This window comes from Ammospiza caudacuta, chromosome 15 (genome assembly GCF_027887145.1).
Source record: "Ammospiza caudacuta isolate bAmmCau1 chromosome 15, bAmmCau1.pri, whole genome shotgun sequence".
NCBI classification, from domain to species: domain Eukaryota; kingdom Metazoa; phylum Chordata; class Aves; order Passeriformes; family Passerellidae; genus Ammospiza; species Ammospiza caudacuta.
This window is the reverse complement of record NC_080607.1, coordinates 15,057,508-15,077,486: the sequence shown is the minus strand read 5'-3', so window position 1 is coordinate 15,077,486 and position 19,979 is coordinate 15,057,508. Positions and strand designations below refer to the sequence as shown.

The 19,979-nt window shown below is 54.7% G+C and overlaps 1 protein-coding gene across 1 annotated transcript in view; it reads right to left on the bottom strand.

Moving 5' to 3' along the window:
- The window catches only part of LAMA5 (laminin subunit alpha 5), an 87,362-nt gene that overhangs the window by 1,322 nt on the left and 66,061 nt on the right, over positions 1–19,979 (bottom strand). Inside the window, exons 34-79 of the mRNA XM_058814954.1 lie at positions 19,616–19,827; positions 19,307–19,511; positions 19,031–19,175; positions 18,392–18,532; positions 17,878–18,039; positions 17,649–17,750; positions 17,480–17,563; positions 16,616–16,846; positions 16,070–16,183; positions 15,669–15,796; positions 15,400–15,480; positions 14,811–15,025; positions 14,050–14,150; positions 12,905–13,085; positions 11,986–12,129; positions 11,764–11,915; positions 11,554–11,664; positions 10,593–10,704; positions 9,933–10,103; positions 8,931–9,127; positions 8,726–8,842; positions 8,496–8,650; positions 8,165–8,306; positions 7,851–7,953; positions 7,660–7,773; positions 7,364–7,543; positions 6,843–6,985; positions 6,490–6,666; positions 6,114–6,250; positions 5,884–6,037; positions 5,668–5,801; positions 5,168–5,330; positions 4,606–4,734; positions 4,261–4,412; positions 3,746–3,878; positions 3,333–3,473; positions 3,021–3,151; positions 2,773–2,940; positions 2,547–2,679; positions 2,274–2,431; positions 1,970–2,156; positions 1,591–1,743; positions 1,316–1,475; positions 1,098–1,228; positions 909–999; positions 94–213 (exon numbers count right to left, since the gene is read on the bottom strand). Coding sequence (XP_058670937.1) covers positions 94–213; positions 909–999; positions 1,098–1,228; positions 1,316–1,475; positions 1,591–1,743; positions 1,970–2,156; positions 2,274–2,431; positions 2,547–2,679; positions 2,773–2,940; positions 3,021–3,151; positions 3,333–3,473; positions 3,746–3,878; positions 4,261–4,412; positions 4,606–4,734; positions 5,168–5,330; positions 5,668–5,801; positions 5,884–6,037; positions 6,114–6,250; positions 6,490–6,666; positions 6,843–6,985; positions 7,364–7,543; positions 7,660–7,773; positions 7,851–7,953; positions 8,165–8,306; positions 8,496–8,650; positions 8,726–8,842; positions 8,931–9,127; positions 9,933–10,103; positions 10,593–10,704; positions 11,554–11,664; positions 11,764–11,915; positions 11,986–12,129; positions 12,905–13,085; positions 14,050–14,150; positions 14,811–15,025; positions 15,400–15,480; positions 15,669–15,796; positions 16,070–16,183; positions 16,616–16,846; positions 17,480–17,563; positions 17,649–17,750; positions 17,878–18,039; positions 18,392–18,532; positions 19,031–19,175; positions 19,307–19,511; positions 19,616–19,827 — 6,695 coding nt within the window. The remainder of the gene's footprint in view (positions 1–93; positions 214–908; positions 1,000–1,097; positions 1,229–1,315; positions 1,476–1,590; positions 1,744–1,969; positions 2,157–2,273; positions 2,432–2,546; positions 2,680–2,772; positions 2,941–3,020; positions 3,152–3,332; positions 3,474–3,745; positions 3,879–4,260; positions 4,413–4,605; positions 4,735–5,167; positions 5,331–5,667; positions 5,802–5,883; positions 6,038–6,113; positions 6,251–6,489; positions 6,667–6,842; positions 6,986–7,363; positions 7,544–7,659; positions 7,774–7,850; positions 7,954–8,164; positions 8,307–8,495; positions 8,651–8,725; positions 8,843–8,930; positions 9,128–9,932; positions 10,104–10,592; positions 10,705–11,553; positions 11,665–11,763; positions 11,916–11,985; positions 12,130–12,904; positions 13,086–14,049; positions 14,151–14,810; positions 15,026–15,399; positions 15,481–15,668; positions 15,797–16,069; positions 16,184–16,615; positions 16,847–17,479; positions 17,564–17,648; positions 17,751–17,877; positions 18,040–18,391; positions 18,533–19,030; positions 19,176–19,306; positions 19,512–19,615; positions 19,828–19,979) is intronic.

Below are 19,979 nucleotides of genomic sequence, written 5' to 3'. Positions count from 1 at the left end.
TCTGGCAAAGGCTTAACCCCTCCCTCACACCAAGAATAGTATCTCCATTGTCCTTGGGGTATTTCATCCTGGAGCTCATCTTTCCTGACTCACCTGGCAGCCCTCCCAGGGAGAAGGTTGCCCTTGTGCTGGGTGCAGGGGGCTGGCTGGGCCCCACTGTGTGGTTGCCTTCTGCGTCCACATCCACCTGGATTACGTTTTTCCATTTGGTAACTTCAAAAGAAAACAACGGTCAGTGCTGCTTCCTTACCCAAGGAGCAAGCCCACCTCTGCTCTCCAGCCTAGACCAGTGCTGCAGCAAGTGCAAAACTACTGAGGGTCAAAGGGCCTGGCCTAGCTCTGGGAAATGCCCAGAGTTGGGACAATCGCCCCCAAAACCTCACCCAGCGCTGGCTGAACAAGATGAAGGTTTGAAATAGAGCTGTGCTGAGATGGGGCTGCAGCTGTGCCCCCACCCCAAAAAGGGCTTGATAAAAAACAGCACTTGCTGCATGGCAGCTACATTAAAGGCTGAGTTTCCTGTACAGGTATGAATTCTGCAATCCCCACTCCCAGCTATGGGCTTGGAGCCCTTTGGACACACTCGACATCAAAGCAAATTGGGCTTTCACTTCAAGATGGACACAGTCCAGGATGGATCAAGTCCTGTGGCACATCCTTGGCCTCGCCAGCAGCTCCATGAAGTAGAAAAACAACCTGCCTTGCCTGACTACCAGAGCTGACAGTGGTAAGATCAGGCAGGAGTTCTTGTTAATTAGGGAATTGACCTCATGGCAGATACAGACTCCCAAATTAAGTGCATACAGCAGGGGGACAGGGTTTAAATTGCCAAGCCTGGGCTTGTCCTGAGTTCCCCTAGGAGATGTGGGTTGAGCAGAGCCACGGAAGCAGGGGAGCTGTCACCTCACCTGCAATGGTGTGCCACTGCCCGTCACAGAGAGCTGAGCTCGTCACCGACGCTGAGAACTCATCAGCCCCAACGCCTGCTCTCACAGTGACCTGGGGTGAGAGAAACCCATCAGAGCTGGAGAGCTGAGAGCGACAGGCAGCAGACACCCACCCCCTCTGGAACCTGTGGGGAAGCCTCCTCCCAGTACCTTGGTGTCCTCCATGTACAGCAGGAGATGGTGGCTCCTCCTTGTGCCGATGTGGAAGATGAGGCCAGAGGCACTGCGGGGACGCACCTCCAGTGTCACCTCCAAGTCCTGCTCAGTCACCACTGCATCAGCTGAAACAGAAATGCCATTGGTGAGGAGAGGACCCAGGACATTCCCATGGAATGTGACCCTCCTAGTCCCAGCCCACAGCGGGGTACCTAAGGTGATGGAGCCACCATCCATGGTGAAGAAGACGCCGCTCTCCAGCACGCCCTCATAGCACGGCGTCACCCCAAAAGTGCGTGAGGGGGGACCCAGGGGCCTCCTGTCCAGCTGGGGGTTCCTCAGGCAGCCATCAAAGCTGGAGGCTGATGCAGCCTGTGGAGAGAGGCCACTGAGAACAGCAGGGCAAAAACTGGGAGGCACCAGGTGATGCCATGGGGCTGGGAACAGGCTGAGACAGGGTGATGCCATGGGGCCAGCAAGCCCTTACCGGTATGTGAGCCTTGGCTTTTCCAGCTGGAAGCCCCCCCATATACAAGGGGCTCTGGGCCACAAAGAGCCCTGTGATGGCCACTGCAGCACCCTGGGCTCGCAGCCCATCAATGACCAGCTGGGCCCGGCTCTGGTCTCTGCTGAAGAAAACCTGCAAAGAGCAAAGGTCAGTGCCAGGACTGGGTTGGGAGGAGCCCCAGCAAAGGGAGGCCCCGGCTCAGAGGTTCAGCCCCAGCTGTGATTTCGCTGTCCCCTTTGCTCCCCTGGGACTGCAGCGTCCCGTGTGCAATTGAGAAGCAGCACCCAGAGCAGGGCCGGCCCCTGCAGGGACACTGACGTGGTTCAGGGAGGTGCTGCTGAGCCCGTGCCCCGCTCACCGTGTGCCACCGGCGGTCGCGGTACTTGTCCCTGCTGCGGATGCGCAGCCGGCGCCCGCCGAGCTCCAGCAGGAAAACAAAGCGCCCGTTGGACACAAAGAGAGCCATGGAGGAGCCCCGCTCGCCCGCCACGTAGAACAGCAGCCCACTGGAGGAGTTCAGCTTCACCTCCAGGGAGAAATGGGACCTGCAGGGACAGGGAGCGATGGGAGCACCGGCTCTCCTGCAGCTGCATGGCTCATGCGCTTCCAGGCCACGACGCCAGGGCCAGGATTGCAGGGGGTGGGCACGGGGCCAGGCTCACCTCCACCCAAAGGAGGCTGGGATCTCATCAAACTCCCAGCGGCTGCTCGGGGTCCCCCCGAAGCGGGAGGAGCCCCTGGCTGTGCGGGGCTGAGGGTGCAGCTGGCACAGCCCGTCCTGGTTGTGGCGGCGGCCCTTGGGCGCTGGCTTGCCCGGCACCTACACAATGTGCACCAGGGAATGGAGTGAGGGGAGCATCCTGCCCTGCCAGCAGAGCTGAGCACCTGAGGAGGATGAGGAGGAGGATGTGGGGAGTTGTGGCAGCAGCTGGTACCTTGGGTTTCCGCCTGTCCTTCTTCGGAGTGACTCTGAGTTGCTGCGACTGCTCACCCATGGGACAGCTCATGGTGACATTGATGCTCTCCACGTTCTGCTGCAGGTCCACCACCATCTGTGGCTCTGACATCCTGCTCATGGGGAGAGAGAAGGTCCCTGTCACAGCAGCTGGGAGGTGGGAGGGGCTGAGCCCTGCTGTGTGGAAGGGGCACGGTGTCACTCACCTCTTGACAAAGACGTTCCCGATGCAGCCGCTGATGTTGCTGAGGGCCCCTGGCTCCGGGGAGCCCCCGAGGTGGAAGAGCCGACGCTGCTCCTGGCGCCGCTGCCGCCGGCTGCGCCCAGGGCCCGTCCTGCTGTCCTGCAGCTCGTCATCCACGTACAGCCTGAGTCTGGGGGGGCAGCAGGGGCTCAGCAGGACCCTCTGGCTGTGGGCACCCCAGCCCCATGGCACCCACAGCAGGACACGTACCCACGGGCATCGCTGTAGAAGGCCACGTAGTGGGCCCTGCCATCTGCATAGGCACTGTTAGTGGTGATTTCACTTCCCAGCAGGTTCAAGGCCAGCTGGCCCCTCTGGAGGGACACCTGGCATGTCCCCTCCTGCAGAAAGCATCACGCAGCAGCTCAGCTGCTGAATCCCACTGCCCACCAGGAGCTCAGGGTGCAGATCTCACTGCAGATCCACACCCTAGCCCCACTAAAATCCCCTCTTTCCCAAGGTGAAGCAGCACTTCCCCAGCAGCCCTACTGCTGGGATAGCTGGGGGCCTGCAGGTGCCCACCTGGGTGGAGTGGTGGTAGAGCAGCCCCTCAGGCTGGCTTGTCTGGAAGCTGAAGCCGCTGTAGAAGTCCCTCAGCCCCGGCACATCTGTCAGAGCCAGGGTCAGGTAGCCGTGGCCATGGACACTGACTGAGCGAGCAACCTGTGAGAGAGCACAGAGGCAAGGTGGGAACTGGCCCTGGCCTTGCTGGGGTGCTGGGATATGAGTGAGCAGCTCTCCTTCCTTGCTGGCTCTGGCTGGTGCTATGGCCAACCACGTGGAGCAAGCACCTCACCACGACCCTTCTACACTGAGGATGTGGGAGGTTTATGCTTGTTTCTGTGTCAATGAGGGGAGATGGGGCCTGTCCTGCTCCCTTTCCCTGCAGACCCTTCCCCAGCAGGCTGGCCAGGCTGCCAGGGCCCTGTGCTCACCAGGAGATCCGAGGTGCACCCGTAGCTGACGCCCATGGTGTTCATGCGCTTCAGGTCCACGTACTTGCCAAGGGCCTTCAAGCCCTTCATGCAGCCCCGGATGGGCCCACCCGTGGGGAACAGAGATTTCAAACTGCAGGAGAAGCAGACAGTGTTACAAGGACAGCCCCAGGCAGGACACAGCCCTGGGCAGGATCTGGCCCCACAGCTCTTTCAGGCAAAGGGCCTGGGAATGAATTGTGATGGTCACGGGTATCTCCAGCGCCAAGGCTGCTCCAGAGCACTCAGCATGGCAAAGGAGGACTTGGTGACACCCACCAGCACCTCATCCCTCACCAGAGATGGAGAAGTTACCATCCTTAAGAGCTCAGGATGATGGACAGGGAGAGGAAAACTTCCCCCCCAGTTTCAGCAGTGTTCAACAGCCCTGGATGTGGCTGAGAAAGGGCCAGGGCCACCACCAGGGACTGGAGGGGAACGTGCTGACTGTCCCACCCCATGCAGGCTGGACCCACCTGGGGGGCAGCACAGCTGGGGGCACACCCCCCAGGTAGTAGGAGACAGCGTTCTCCAGGGAGTTCTCCTGCTCCACCACAAAGATGGTGAGGCGCTCCACCCGCACCAAGATGCGCTTCTTGTTATTCATTTTGAGGAGGAAAATTTGGATCTGGAGACAAAACAGAGAAATGATCTGTCATTCTAGGGCAGTTAGGTCCATCACAGAGGGCAGACAAAGTGTCAAGTTAATGGCTCAAGTCAGAAAACTTCTTGCAGCTCTGCCCCCCTCAGAAACAAGGGTCCATGTGCCTCCCCACCCTGGATGAGAAGCCTCCCTCCAAGAGAGCCCCGTTACCTCTTACCGCTTTGTTTGTGGTGCTGCTGATGGTGAGGGATGAGGAGTTGCTCGGTTTTGCCATCTCCAGGCCAGAGCTGAAATCATAGTAAAGAGCCAGCTTCCCATCCCGGATGGCCAGACACAGGAATTGACCCTGGGGAGGCAGGATGGACACTCAGCAGGTGCCCAGGATGCAGCTGTGGCACTAAGCCCACCTGCCCTTCAGCACTGGTGGGAGCAGGTCCCACTTCAGTGCCCTGGTCACTGTTATCTGGGATTTAATTTCCAACAGCAGCCCTGTGTTGGGGCACAGGGATAACACTGCAAGCTGGAAATTCTCCTTGCAGCACTGCCTGCCCCAGTGAACCCTGGCCCAAGTTCTGGGGAGGCCCTTCAACACCAGCCAAGTGACTGCTGTGAGGTTTGGGTCCAGTCCTCTCACGGCTTTTAACAAGTGCCAAAATCCTGCTCCAAGCAGCCCTGAAATCTCCAAAGCTCTCCTCTCCCATGTGTCCTGAACTGCGAACACCTATGAACTGGGACTGTCCCCTGAGAGATGAAGGCTCCCCAGGGCAGCAAGCACCTGCCTGGTTCTCCAGGAAGAAGATGATGCCGTTGTAGGAGACCACGCGGATCTCCTGCTCGAAGCGCTTGGTGGTGCCGAACTGGCTCTCAAACTTGATCTCGGCGTAGCCGCTGCCGTCAAAATAGGAGCCATCAGTCAGCCAGGGGTCTCCCGTGGACTTGGACCTGGCACACACAGCAAGAGGCATCACTCCAAGGCATGGAGCCACAGGGCTGAGCTCTAAGTGCTCCGGGGCAGGATTTCTCAGCAGCCATGAGAATCCTTTCTTCCTGAGGTGGGATGGTAGGGTAACTCCAACACGGGGTTTAGTCTTCAATTTTTGGCTTACAAGACCAATGTTTTTATAAACTATTAGAGTTAATTAGAGTTTGAGTAGTTTATTCTGTAGTTTATTCTCAAGGGGAATAAAACTAGGATGACTGTGACGTAGGTGAATGAGGCTAGTTGGCCAGTGATAATGAATGGGTGTTCTACTGGTTGGCTGCCTGCTGTGGTGCCCACCTGGCGCAGGGTTTCTCAGCAGCCGTGTCCAGCTCGAAGGTGTGCTGGAAGTTGTACAGGCTCACCACCTCCTCATTCAGCGTGTCCAGCTCCAGGCACCCGCGGTAGTTGGGATAGCGCAAGGCAGGAGGAGGCTGGGGGTTAAACACAACACTTACACAGGGTTTCCCCTCCTGTAGGGGCCTCCTGAAGCCCCCTCCCCGCTGGCTGCCTCACCGTGAAGCTGGAGGGGTAGCCCCCCACGTAGAAGACCACGCTGCGGGGGTCCAGGTTGAGCAGCCCCTGCTCTCCCCTGGCCACGCTGTCTCCCTTGATCTCGTGCACCCTCTGCCTCTCCACAATCACCGACATGTGCCCGTACTGCAGGATCCTGCAGCAGGAGGGATGGTCAAGATAAGGGACACCCCAAAAGAGCAAACCCTGCCCTCCCTGAGGAAAGGCCCAACCTGTTGATGCTGATGGTGACAAACTGCTCTCCAATATCCTCGTCGACACTCAGGGAGGTTGGTTCCTCATCTCCCAGCTTGTAGATCCAGTGCACTCTGCGGTCCTTGAGCACAATGCCCAGGTAGTCTCCAGTGGCCTGAACTCAGGGAGAGACAAGGCCACGTGTTGGCATTTGGGACAGGCAGGAGCTCTCCCTGATGCTCCCAGGGCTGCACTGGACAAACAGCCCCTATTCCACCAGGCTGATGGAATAGCCTGCATCCAGGGGCTTTGTGTCCCCCACAAAGATATTCAGGGACCAGGTGAGGGGCTGATGTCCAGGCATGGGCATCATTGATTCAACAAGGGCTCCATCACCCTCTGGCCCCATCTCACCTCCTGGCTGCCCAGGTACAACACGAACCGCCCCTCCTCTGCCTCGTCCTGCTGGCCCCTGGGCTCAGGGTTTTGGATGTAGAATTTGAGGGATGTGTAGGCTGCTAAATCCTGCAGATTGCTGGGCATCCGGACCTGCACCCCTGAGCTGCCATTGAATTTCATGGGCACTTTCACCTGTAGGGAGAGAAATCCAGCCCTGTGGCACTGAACCCACTGCCACTGCCTGGTCACTGCCAGTTCTACCAAACCCCAAAAGAAAGGGACCTTTCCTGGTGGCCCCAAACACCCTCCCCTTTGCATGCCACCCTCAGGGAAGCCCTCCTCCAGCCCCCAGCCTCCCCTGAGCTCACCTTGCTGGCAGCGTTCCTCGCCTGCGTGATGAGCTGCCGGATCCTCACGATGTTCTCTGACACGGTGGCATTTTTGTTCCTCCTGTTCTCCAGGCTGCTCAGCTTCTCCAGCAGCAGGGGAATGGTGCTCTCCAGGCTGGACACTGGGGTTGGAAGAGGAGCCAGGAGTTTTGGAGGTTAGCAAGGAAGGGAAATGCAAATTCCAGGCACTTTGAGAAATGCGAGTCAAAGCAGTGGTAGCTGGGAGCAGTCACAGAGAGATCCCCCTAAATCCGTCATCCTGAGGGGGTCTGAGAATGCTCCAGTGCATGCAACCTCCTGCAGTAAAGCTACAGGTGATACAGACATTGCAAGAGAGGAAAATTAAAAGGGCCAGGACTTAAAGTATCCAGGATTGGCTACCTCCCTCTGCTGTTGACCTGGAGCTGCAAAGCACAGCTTTCAAAAACACTCTGGGGGCATCTGTGCATGCAGTGGCTCATATCAGACTCACCCTGTGGCACACCAGGATCAGCACTCACCAGATTTCCTGGCATCCTGGACTGCCTGGTTCAGGTCTTCATTCCGGAGGCCCCCATACTGATCTTTCCACTCATCCAGGTTCTTCTTCATGGTGCTCAGGGCATCCTCCACTCTTGCAGCTGTTTCGTTGGCCTCAGCAGCAGCTGCTTTGGCATTCTGGATTGTGTCCTTTGTGTCCTCTGCAAAGAAATAAATATCTCTGGGGTGTCCAGGAGCAGGGAGGAAGCACCTTGGATCACAGTCAGTGCACAAAGAAGGGAGCAGAGAGAATCAGCCCAGCCACCCCAGAACAAACCTTGCTCCCTGCCCAGCATGTCCTGCACAGACTGCAGCTGGCTCAGGAGCTGCTCCTTCTTCACACGGAGACCAGCCAGCTTGTCCTTTGCTGTCTGCAGAGTGCCTTTAATAGCTGCAATTAAAGAAATGCTGTTTGTGGAGCTCAGTCCAGCCCAAAGGACAGCAGATCCTGCCAGGAGCATCTCTCACCCCCATTGAGTTTGCTCTGCTGTCTCCTTGCAGCCTCCTCCAGGCTGCTGCTGTTCCTCTTCAGTGTTCTGGAGGTGGCCCCAAGGTTTTCTTTTATGACATTCTGTGAAACAAACACGGAACTCTGAGGAGGAATTCGGGGCTCTGGCTCTGACTGCACACAGAAATGCTTGTTCAGAAAAGGGAGACCCAAACACTGAGTGTGGCCCCAGCTGTGGCAGACTCTGCTCTCAGGCACAGAGCACAGTGCCCCGGTGTCAGAAGGAAGCGAGTTTGGGTTTTGCCCGTCTCACAGGGCTCCCCACAGCACGTACCATCAGGGCCTCGCTGGCTGCCTTGTCAGCATCGTGGGCTGCCTGCTCTGCTTTCCTCACAGCTTCAATGATGCTGGCGTAGGCATTGGAGGCATTGACTGCCCTCTGGATGAAGCCATCCTGGTTTGTGTCCTGGATAATGCTGTGTTGGAACATGAAGCCATCAAGCGCATGGAAAATTTGGACTCACAGACAAACCCCTCTGTGCTGCTCCAGTATAAAACTGTGGAGGTGACACACCGCTGTTCCCCTGCCACGGTGGGGCTGCAGTTCCCATCCCCAGCCCTGGCAGCAGACAGCCTGAGCAGTGGGGCTCAGGACAGTGCCTCACCCAGACAGGTTCCGTGCGAGCTCATCCAGGAGCCGGGCGTGCTCCTCTGCCTGCTCCACCATGGGGATCTTGCTGCTGGCTGGGGAGAACTTCTTCACCCGCTCGGTCAGGGGCAGCTTGGCCCCATCCAGCAGTGCTGCCAGCTTCTCAAAGGCCTGCAAGGACACCCGTCACTGCTGAGGGCTGCCTCACCTCTCCTCTGCCCATGCCAGAGTGCCTCTGCCACTCACCTCCTTGGCACGCTCCATCATCTGCAGGAAGTCAGAGACCTGGGCAAGGGCATCCCTGGCCATCTGCAGGGTCTCCTGCACCAGTGCATGCTGCTTCTGGAGCTCCTGGCTCTTTTGCTGGACACAAAGACCCAGGGTTAGGGAGCAGCAGGGCTGGGACAGCCCCCCTCACTCCATAAATCAGGACACCATGGTGAAGGTCTACCTGAGTCTCCTCCAGGTTGTTTCGGTTCAGGCTGTTGAGCTCCTCTGTCTGCCTGGTTTTGTTCACGGCCTCGTTGAGGGCATCTCGCAGATCCATGAGCTGGGAGCTGTGCTGGGCCAGTCTCTCCTGGATGCTGCTCAGCAGGTCCTGGTTGGACTGCCAGCGGGTGTGCAGCTCGCTCCTCACACGATGCAGCACTGCACAGGGGGGAGGAGAACTCTTGCTAATTTCTCTGTTAAACACTTTCTGTCCTGGCTGCCTCAAAGCTTGGCTCTGGTCTTGGCAGATATCAAGGCCAGAAGTGACCATATTCCACCCCTCCCTCCCTCCTTTTCAGCCTAGATGGCACAGGATCTTGTCCATGACTGTCTACAAACCCTCATAGAGATGGGATCTCTTTCAAAGACACCAAGCCATTCCCAAAAAGATCCAGATGATGGACCTGAGGCCTTGATTACTTCCACTGTGAAAAATTACTTATTTCCAACAAGAGTCAGTTTATAATTCCAGCTTTCAGCGACTGAGTTATGCTTTGCCAAGGCCTGTTAATCAGAAGTGTTCTCTTCCTGCAGTGCCAGCACCCCTGGCTGGGCTCACTGCGCTCACTCCTGCAAGGATGCCCTCAGGACAGCAGAGCTACTGTGGGAGCTGGCTGCTGTTGTTACTCTATGGGGACAGCAAATAGGAAGAAACATGGTGTGAATTACTCCTATCCACGTGTGATGTGAACACATCACATAATAATGGTGATTCCTGGTTCTAAGTGTTGTCATTTTTGTTCATCAAACAGAACTACCCACTTAGTTCTGCTCTAAAATCTGCCTTAAGGGAAAAGGAAGCACAAATTATCCTGTTGGAGTGTCACAGGGGACTTTGTAACTCCTGTAAAAATGGCTGGGGGTACCTGGTTCTTAACAGCACTCTAAACATGACCATGATGTGCAGTGGGCTCCAAGCCAGAGCCAGCAGGACCTGGGCAGCCCTGTGCCACCAAGGACTCACATTTCTTAGCCTCCTCGTGCTCATGCCTTGCCAGCTCCTCCTGGGCTCCCAGGCTCCTCTCCTTCATCTCCCTCAGCATCCTCTCCACCTCGGCCAGCTTCTGCCGGAACTCCTCTGCGGACGTGGTGCTGGCGTTCTCTGCCCCAATCCTGGCCTTCTGCTGCACCAGCTCTGCAGGGAAACCCACAGACCATCAGACTGAGCAAACCAGGGCCTCACAGCTCCCCGAGGCTCTTCTCACAAACCACTGACAGCTTTCAGGACAACAAACTGCTTGAGATCACCCAGAGCACTGCCCCGTGTTTCAGCCTCCTTGGCCACTACCAGTAACACGTTACATCCTGAGCATCTTTCTGTGGCTCTACCTCTTGTCCAAGATCCAGCCACTCTGCTCTGCTCAATCTCTCCTGAAGCTGCAGTGCAGACTGCCCCCATTTTATGCATTTTAGTAACATTTGTGGAAGTTTAATATGTTTTTTCTCCAGACTTATGTTTAGCTGAGAATCACAATAAGGCTGGTCAGGGTAAAAGCTGGGATTCTGCAGGGATCTTCCTTTATTTTTTTGTTTTCTTTGTTCCTCCATGGCTTTCTCTGAGCACTGCAGTGCTTGACATATCACATAGGGAAAAACCCCAAAGTGAAGACCCTTCTTGACATACCTGCAATGCCCCTGTGGATGCTCTGGATGTGCAGCAGGAGCTGTTCCCCCCTCTGGTACATGTCCCTCGTGTGCTGCTCAACACGAACTGCTTCTCTGTGAGTCATGGTCATCTACCACAAAAACAATGGCTTAGTTCAAGTATGAGATGGTATTTTATGTCATTTGTCAGTGGGACTGTTGCTCCCAAAAGGCACAAAAAGCCTGGGAATGCGAGGTCCTTGAAGGAGCCTGTCCCACAATGTACTGAAGGATGATTATTTAGCACCTTCAGAGAAGCACAAGCATTAAATACAGCTCCAGTGCAACAGGCTCTGGATGCTGGAACAATCCCAACACCACAGAGTTCAGCACTGCTCTGTGCTCTTAACACAGGGAAAGCCCCAAAGCCTGAAGCCAGGCACACCTGGGTCCTGCTCAAGAGACAGGGGGCTGCAGTCTGGCTGTCGGGTACACACAGGGCAGTTTGTCTTTGCAGCTGTCTGGGGAGATATGTCATCAAGTAGAGATTTTTCCCTCTCCCTCACATTAGGAACAGGCAGTTTATGAATCAAATCAAATGAAATCAAATCTTGCTCAGTTTATCCATTCTCTGAAGATGTGACTGCTAGGTTTTAGGATGAATATAGATTGCATCCATGATGGACCCGGATGTTTTGTCTTCTTACTTATATGTCCCTTCTATGAATGATATTTGATTGAATTTATTTTTACTGCTAAAGTTGGAGCCACCTCAAAAGCAAGCAGTAAATTAAGAAAAACTATCAGTATTATGAGATGCTTCACAGCTCTCCATGGAAGGAAAGCAGGTTATCCAGCTTGACCACTTAACAGTGCAATTTAGTTCTGGTCGAGCTGGAGACCCAACCTGCCTGAACTAGGCTCCTCACAGCCTTCAAAGCCCTCATTTTGATAAAAGGGGGATTTGTGCTCTGGCAAAGAAAGATGGAGAAATACCCTACTTTGTGCTGCAGAGCATTCAGGTCCTGTGTGAGATCCATGTTCTCATCCTCCAGCTCATCAGCCCTTTGCCTGGTCCTGCTCAGGGCTCTGTGGTACTCACGGAGCTGGTTCTAGGGGAAAAAAAAAGAAAAATAAAAATGAAAAGAGGCTAAATCAGGCCAACAGGCCAGGAAACACGGGCAGAAGGTGATGTGAAGCCTTCCACATACAGCAATGGCCAGAATGGTGCCGTTGAGGCCGTGCAGGCGAGCCCAGGCGATGGAGCTGGCGTTGAGGGTGACCAGCTGGCCGCGGATGGACGGGAAGGACATCTCGATGCTCTGCAGGTCCTCCAGCAGGAGCAGGACACAGCTGTCACACACTGCAGGGACACATCAGTCAGCACAGGCCCTCTCCAGGGCTGTCCTTCCCCAGGACAGAGGCACACAGACCTTCACACTTGATGCTGTCGGGGCCGTTGGCCACCAGGACCTCGTGCTGGCGCAGGCAGACGTCGCACTGCTTCCCTGTGAGCCCACTGGGACACGTGCACTCCCCTGTGCGGGGGTCACAGGAGCCCCCTCTGCACTCACACTCTGCAGGGAAGAGAAACACAGAATCATTTTGGGCTTTTACCACTCTGGAGCCTGCTGGGGCATGTGCACTTCCCAGTGCGGGGGTCACAGGAGCCCCCTCTGCACTCACACTCTGCAGGGATGAGAAACTGAGAATCATTTGGGGCTTTTACCACTCTGGAAACAGGGGAAGGAAAGGTTTTACCCCAGCTGTGTCCTGCTGCTGGGGGTTCCCTGTGCAAAGCAGTGTCCCTCAGACAGCTGCCAGCTGTTTTCTACCTCCAACAACGGGACCAGCAGCACAGCCCTGTCCCAATGCCCCTGGCTGGGACCCCACACTAGTAATAGCAGCTTCTTCGAGCTAGGTATTATAATCTTTTGGAGGTCTATTTTTCACTTAAGACAGCTCAGCGACCTTTGGAGGCGTAAAATTAGCAGAATGGCTTTTGCTGCAGTGCTGGAAACAAAAAGGTTTTAAAAAAGGCAAAATAACAAACTCCTTACAGATAAAAACCGATTTAGGTGCAAGAAGTTCTTGCTCCTAGTAAAACAAACACCTCACAAAAGTAATTCGTTTCTTTGCTCTCTTCTTTTTCTAGCAAATTGCCCAAGCAAGACTTTTTGGCATTTGTCTGATTAGCCATCCTTAAATTTAAAGTGAAGACTTTTACACCTATGAGATGCCTTTTTTTTACTTAATTGCCAAGAAAAACTTCTAAGCTTCTTTCCGTTTTAAAAAAAGACAGTTTTGTCACTCCACTAACCAAAAACCACATTCCCACACACACTCACTCACTTGTGCAGCCGCCCCGGCCCAAGCCCCAGTAGCCCGGGGCACACTGGTGGCAGCGGGCGCCGCTGACCCCGGGCAGGCAGCTGCACTGCCCGCTCTGCAGGTGGCAGCTGCTCCCCACGGCGCCCACGTCGCACTCGCACCTCCGGCAGCCCGAGCAGCCCTCAAAGCCGTAGTACCCGTCCTAGGGAAAAGAGCAGGATAGGGATAACCTTGGGTTTTGGGGTTTTTTTCCATCTAAAGGACAACGTGGAGAAAATAAAGGTCCTCCTCATATTCTAGGTGTAAGCCTAGGTGTATATACACCTAGGCTTAAACCTAGAATATATATATATATGTATGTATATGTTTTTATATATATATGTATATATATATGTAATGTATATATATATGTAATGTACATATATATGTAATGTACATATATATATGTATATGTTTTTAATTATCTTGTTTAGGGGAGGGTGAGAATTTTTTGTTAGTTTTTAATTTATTTTGGTTTAGTTTATTTCTGTTTTTATTTAAGAAATCTAAAGGCAAGCTCATTCTTAATTTCTGGTTGATTTACAGGAAAACATCAGGAAATAAACACAAGACTAAGGTTAAGTTTTATACTGTGTGGGATTAGTTGGTTAGTTATTGGAATACAACGACTACTGATGCCGTGGGATTTAGAGGGAACTCCTTTCCTTGACTTGTACGAACAAGGTCAGGTGATATGAACCTCTTAAACTTGACAGGTCAGCAAGTGTGCCTCTCTCCAGGGTGAAGTGATGGGGGACCCCCATTTCCTTTCTAGGTGTGTTTTGACCACCACAAAATTCAAAACAGCATGGTAAAGATGTGGAGCTGCAGTGAGAGCACAGGCATGCCACAGCACTGCCCTGTGAACCTGCCTTTGTCCAAGCTGGATGCACTCAGGAAAATGGGGTTTACTGCAGCTTCACAAATGATGCCACTTTACTGGAATGCTACCTGCACTGCTCGCTGCCAGATCTTTAATAGGCTTTTGCCATGTACTCATGCAAATTCAGCCTTCACCAGCTGGCACCAGCCCTGCTGGGCTCACAGGCCTGGGGGATGGCACACCAGGGCTGTCCCCATCCCCATGGCAAGGACAGGTGCCACCCCAGGGCCCAGGTGAGCCTCACCTCGCAGCGGTCACAGTGCTGGCCCGTCACTCCAGGCTTGCAGAAGCACTGCCCAGTTTGTGGATGGCAGGAGTCAGTCCCACAAGGTGAACAGTTGCACTCTGCCAGGGAAAAATACATCCAGTATTACACTGAAGAGCCTGTCAGCCACTCACAGCACTTACTGCTAACAGCAAAGCTGCTTTTCCCCCTTATCTATCAAAGTTAAGACAGAAACTCTCTCCTCTTGGGTTTGCTTCTCACAACAACTTATGCCCATGACTGTGGTGGTGTTTGAGAGTCCCCAGGATGAGGGAAGAGATGAAAATCTTGACCCCATGTTTCAGAAGGCTGATTATTTTATGATATATATTATATTAAAAGAAAATGATATATTGAAACTAAACTAAAGAAAGAGAAAGGAGACACCAGAAAGCTACAAAGGAATGAATAATAAAATCTCGTGACAGACTCAGCAAGTCTGACACAGCTGGCTGTGACTGGCCATTAATTAAAAACAATCCCCACGAGACCAGCCAAAGCTGGTAAACCACCTCCAGACCACATTCCACAGCCATCAGACAGTTATTGTTTACATTTCTTTTCTGAGGCTTCTCAGGAGAAAAATCGTAGTGAAAGGATTTTCATAAAGCATGTCAGCGACACACGACCCCTTTCGCACGCTGCATTTGGGCTGCTGCTCCTCAGAGGGAGATGAGTGCTGGGAACGGGCACCCTCTCCCCTTTCCCCCTGCCCCCGTGCTGTCTGTCTGCCCACTCACGGGTGCAGTTCTTGGCCAGCACGGCGTCCCCGTGGTAGCCGGGCGCGCAGAGCTCGCAGCGCGCGCCGGCCGTGTGGTGCATGCAGCCCGAGCAGGCGCCCGTCAGCGGGTCACAGCTGCTGAACAGCATGTTGGGATCCGTGTTCCCGCTGCAGTCACACGGCTGGCACGAGCTGCCGATCACCAGCGGGTTGCCGAAGTATCCCGGGGCACACCTGGGGAAATGCGAGTCACAACACAGTGAGGATCCTGCAGCCTGGAGTTGCACAACTGGAACGGCGTGAGCATCCAGCACTTGTAACCGCTGCGACCCTCAGGGATCTCAAAGCACTCTGTGTTTTGCCCCAGGACACCTCAGAAAGGTGCCTGCATCACAGGCTGCAAGTCAAGGCAAAGCACACCTAAGCCATACACCCACAGTAACAGAATTTCAGCAGTCGGGCATTTGCAGGTTTAAAAGGACTGAAGGAAATGCTGCCAAAACAAAGCAGCTGTTTCTCCTGCAGTCCTTAATGAGAAAACTTCTCTGGCCCAGCAGTGGCTGCACAGGGTTAGTGAGCCCCCCCAAACATGGGTGCCACCCCCTTACCGCTCACAGTTTGGTCCAGCGTAGCCTGGCTTGCAGAGGCACTGCATGTTGGAGCCCTTGTGGACACAGCCAACAGCAAAACTGGAATGAGAATGGGGACACAGGGAGGAGCACTTACTCCTGGATGCGGTGCCAGGGGAGCTGGTCACTCATTGTGGGGTGCTGGGGCCTCAAGTAAGAGGCCATGAACATGGTTTGGGGACAAGGACAATGCTGGTATTGGGACACCTGCCCTGGTCAAACAGGCAATCCCATCCTGGGGTGCTTACTTGTTGGAGGCAACTGAAAGAGGGCATGGGCACCCAACACACTGCAGGGGCTCCTGGGCAGAGGGGCTGCCCATGTAGCCATCTTTGCATCGCTCACAGTGGTCTCCTTCTGTGTTGTGCTGGCAGTTCTGCAAGGAAAAGGCAAACCCTGGGCTCAGCACTGACAACAAGAATGGTGGATGCACTAAAAACTCCCCATTAGGATGCCTCAGTCCTTCCTCTCTCCCAGAGCTGCCCTGCACCCTAAGCTGACCCTGAGCAGGGTCACCACTGAAGCAGTGAAGCCAATGCTCTGACCCAGGCATGGTTCTGCCAGCCCAGTTAGTATGTAAAGATGTTTTGAATCGCATGCTACAGACCTCCTAACCCCAAAATAGCACACTGCTCCACTGTTTACTTACAAGGCATATCCCAGAGCCTGGCAGGCACTGATCTGAGTGGCCATTGCAATGGCAGGGGATGCATTTTCCCAGGAAGAGCCCCTTGGTGTCCCTGTAGTAACCTGGAGCACATTCCTGAGGAGGCAGAAAAGGCAGAGATCTGAAAAACAGCCTGATACTTTTGGGAAAAGTAAAGAAACTAAATTACTTTCCATGACAGAATTCCCACTGGGTTGTACTGATGGAGAAAAGATTATAAGCAGAGATGCAGATTTTTCAGTGCAGTTCCTTCCTGTTCCTTTTAACCAGGACAGAATTGGCCAGAGAGAAGGATCCATTCCAAGGTACTGCAGCACCTGAATGATTTCCCCATCATGTCCCTTCCAAGAAGGCAGATTAAACTTTTGCATATCTCACAAGTGAATGGTGTTGTGATGTTCCTTCCTTTGGAACAAGCCAAGCTGTCACTTCAACTGAAGCCCTCAAGAGCCAGCTTGGAGGCAGCTGCCACCCAAAACATGACACTCTGACCTCTCTGACTGGAACAGCCTGTCCACTCCCCCTCACCTGGCAGGAGTCCCCCTGGTAGTTAGCTGGGCACAGGCACAGCTCCACGTTGCTGGCACGGACGCCCGTGGCTGTGTCTGTGGCCATCTCCAGCACCACACGGCGCAGGGACACGGAGGAAGAGAGCTGGGAGAACAGTGCCCGGATCTGCAGCTGCTCCAGGTTTGCCAGCACCATCATCAGCTCCTCTCTGGACACAGGGTTGTGAGTCTCTGTGTGCCTGAAGTTACCCTGGGGGGAGAAAACCTGGCATAACTGGCAGGAAGCACAAGCATCTGAACATGCAGCCCAGCCTCCACATCCCTGCTGCTGGAATCTTTCCCCTTTGCATGGGTGAAAAAGCCCTGCAGCACCTAAAATGCTGAGCTCCAAGCACCTGTCCCTCTGCCTGCATGAGGTCTTGTATTCTATTTGCTGGGTTCCCCAGATGAGGGAAGGAATGATGAATCTGACTCCATGTTCTTAGAAAGCTAATTTATTATTTGATGATACTATAGTATATAAAAGAATGCTATACTAAACTATACTAAAGAATACAGAAAGGATTCTCACAGAAGGCTAAAAAGATAATAATAAGACTTTCCAGAGCCTTGACACAGCTTGACCTTGGATTGGCCAGTAAGTCAAAACAATTCACATGAAACCAATGAAACAACCGCCTGTTAGTAAACAATGTCCAAATGCATTTCACATGTGAGCACAACACAGAAGCAAATGAGCTAAGAATTTGTTTTTCTTTTTCTCTGAGGCTTCTCAGCTTCCCAGGAGAAAATCTGGGCAAAGGAATTTTTCAGAAAATATGACTGTGACATTCTTGTCCTTTCCTGCATTATCTGAGCACCTCACCTGTGTGTGCAAACTCACCTCCACCAGCTGCAGCTGGCCTTGATGTGGCTCCCCTGGGGACGGGTAGGCACCTTCCAGAAACATGATGCTCATCTGATTTCCCTGGGAAAAGCAAGGAAGGTGTCAGACATCACCTCACCCTGCTCCTGCACTAGCAGGGGGCACCTGGGCACTTTTTGGGCTGCACCTTGAGGATCACGTCGGGCCGGGACTCCATGGGAATGAACACGTCACCCCTGCGAGGGTTGGAGTGCAGCTCGTAGCGAAGGTGCCCTCCATAGGAGGAAACCTGAGGGAGACACAAATCCCATCATTGCTGCAAGCCCACAGCACTGAGACAACTCAGGGATGACCGTGCTCAACCAGAGTGTGAGCAGTGCCTGCAGGTGAGGTCAGTGTGTTCTCCATTCTCTTACCTGGTCCCCAAGGTAGGAGCTGGGTGCAACCCAGTAGAGCTCCTGGTAGGCATCTGGGAGGTTTTTGAGGTCAGCAGTGACGAGCTGCTCCCGTGGGCTCAGAGCTGTTGGCACCTCGTGGCGGTCGCTGCTCAGCAAGAGCCACCCGTGCATGTCGACAAACTGGAGGGAAAGAGAACTCTGGGTCTTTTGGTGGAGTTACAGAAAGTATTTGTGTGTTGATGCTCCAGAAGAGCAGATCCCAGAGCAGCAGAAAGGGCAGTAACAGGCTCACACCTCACATGCATCCTGATGAAGCCACAGGAAAGCCAATCATCACCCCCGCCCAGCACATGAGACCCCAGAGACCAGAAAAGGGGGCTGAAAGCCGGAGATGGGCACAGGGAGTCGAAGACAACCCTCCCCATGGTATCTTCAGCAGGATTAGTGCAGCACAGAGACCCGAGGGCAGCAGGGAGCCAGGTGGATGGGACACACCTGACCTGCAGGCTCTGGGGGACCCAGCCCCTCTCACCTCAGCCCGGTGCTTCTCGGCACTGCGGCAGCGGTCGGTGGCACCGAAGCAGAAACACTTGGTGCAGCCCTTGGGGTTGGTGGCATCCAAAGAAAATGTCCCCAGGCGGCACTGGTCACACCTCGGGCCCTCCACATTTTCCTGAAAGATAAGCAAAGCTCAAGTGTCAGCAGTTTCTTCTCAGGGCCTCAGTGGAGGACAGGGATGGCTGTCTGAGTAATCAAAGCAAAGTGCTGTGGTGCTGGAAGATGTTAAAGCAGTTCCCCAAACAGGTTTGCTTGAACAGCACCACCAATGTTAAATTCACCTAGAGAAAGCACTTGCAAGCCCTACAAAGAGGCTGGAGCAGGGCAGCTCAGAAGCTCTTTGAGTTACTCTGCTGCCATGGAGCCAGGAGCCAATAGGGCTGACAGCTTCACCTGCAACCAGCTCTGACACAGGGCTGGACTCAGACTGGCCATCTTCCCCAGAGACAGCCCAAGGAGTGAAACTTCATAGCCAGGAAGGATGAGGAGATAAGAGCTTTCAGGGTGCTCTGAACCCACCACCCCATGGGGCAGGCTGGGCACACATGGCCTCTGCCAGAGCAGGAGAGTCAAGTCAAGGAGAAAAGCACCAATGCAGGCACTGGGGACTGACCTTGCAGTGACACTGCCCTGTGACCGGGTCGCACACGCTGGCCTGGGTGCCAGCCTGGTGGCAGTCACAGCGCCTGCACTCAGGGTAGTGGTAGTAGCCAGGGGCACAGAGGTCACACTGCCGCCCGATGATGTTGGGCTTGCACCTGGAGGGACACGAGAGCCACAAGAGCTTTCAGAGCTTTCCCCATTCTGCACGTTTCTGCACAAGGTGTCCCAGCAGGGGACTCTAGCAGGGAGCCCAGATGTCCCCAGCGGCAGAACAAGGCTGCCCCACCTGCACTGGCCGCTGTGCACGTCGCAGCCTGGCTCTGCCAGCTCCTGCACGCCGGGCCGGGAGCAGTTGCAGTCCTCACAGCCGATCAGGGGGTGGCACCCGAACGTCTGGGGCTCACACACGACACACTCGGGCTTCAGGGTGTGGGGAGGGCAGATGCACTGCCCTGTCACCTCATCACACAGACGTGTCCCGCAGTCACAGGCTGCACGGGGCAGAAAAAGGCTGGGTTTGGGTGAGCCAGAGCCAGGAACGCAGGGCGGGCGTGGGGAACGGGCAGAGAGCAGGGGAGGCAGGGGGGGAACTCACGCCTGCAGTTGGGGAAGCCCCAGTATCCGGTGGCACAGCGGGAGCACTGGCGGCCGATGACGTTGGGCCTGCAGGGACACTGTCCCCCGAGGGGCTGGCACTGGCTGCCCCGTGCCCCCGCCTCGTGGCAGGCACACGGCTGTGCCCCATCGTTGTAGAAGAGGGACAGGGAGATGGCAGAGTCACGGCAGAACCTCGACGACGTGCTGGGGCTGCAGGGGGAGGCAGGAGGGGTCAGTGCTGCATGTCCCCAAAGCCTCCACACCACCCCAAATCCTGCAGCCGTGGGGGCTTCATAGGACCCACAGCCTCCACACCACCACAAATCCAGCAAGTGGGACACACAGCCTCCCCACCACCCCAA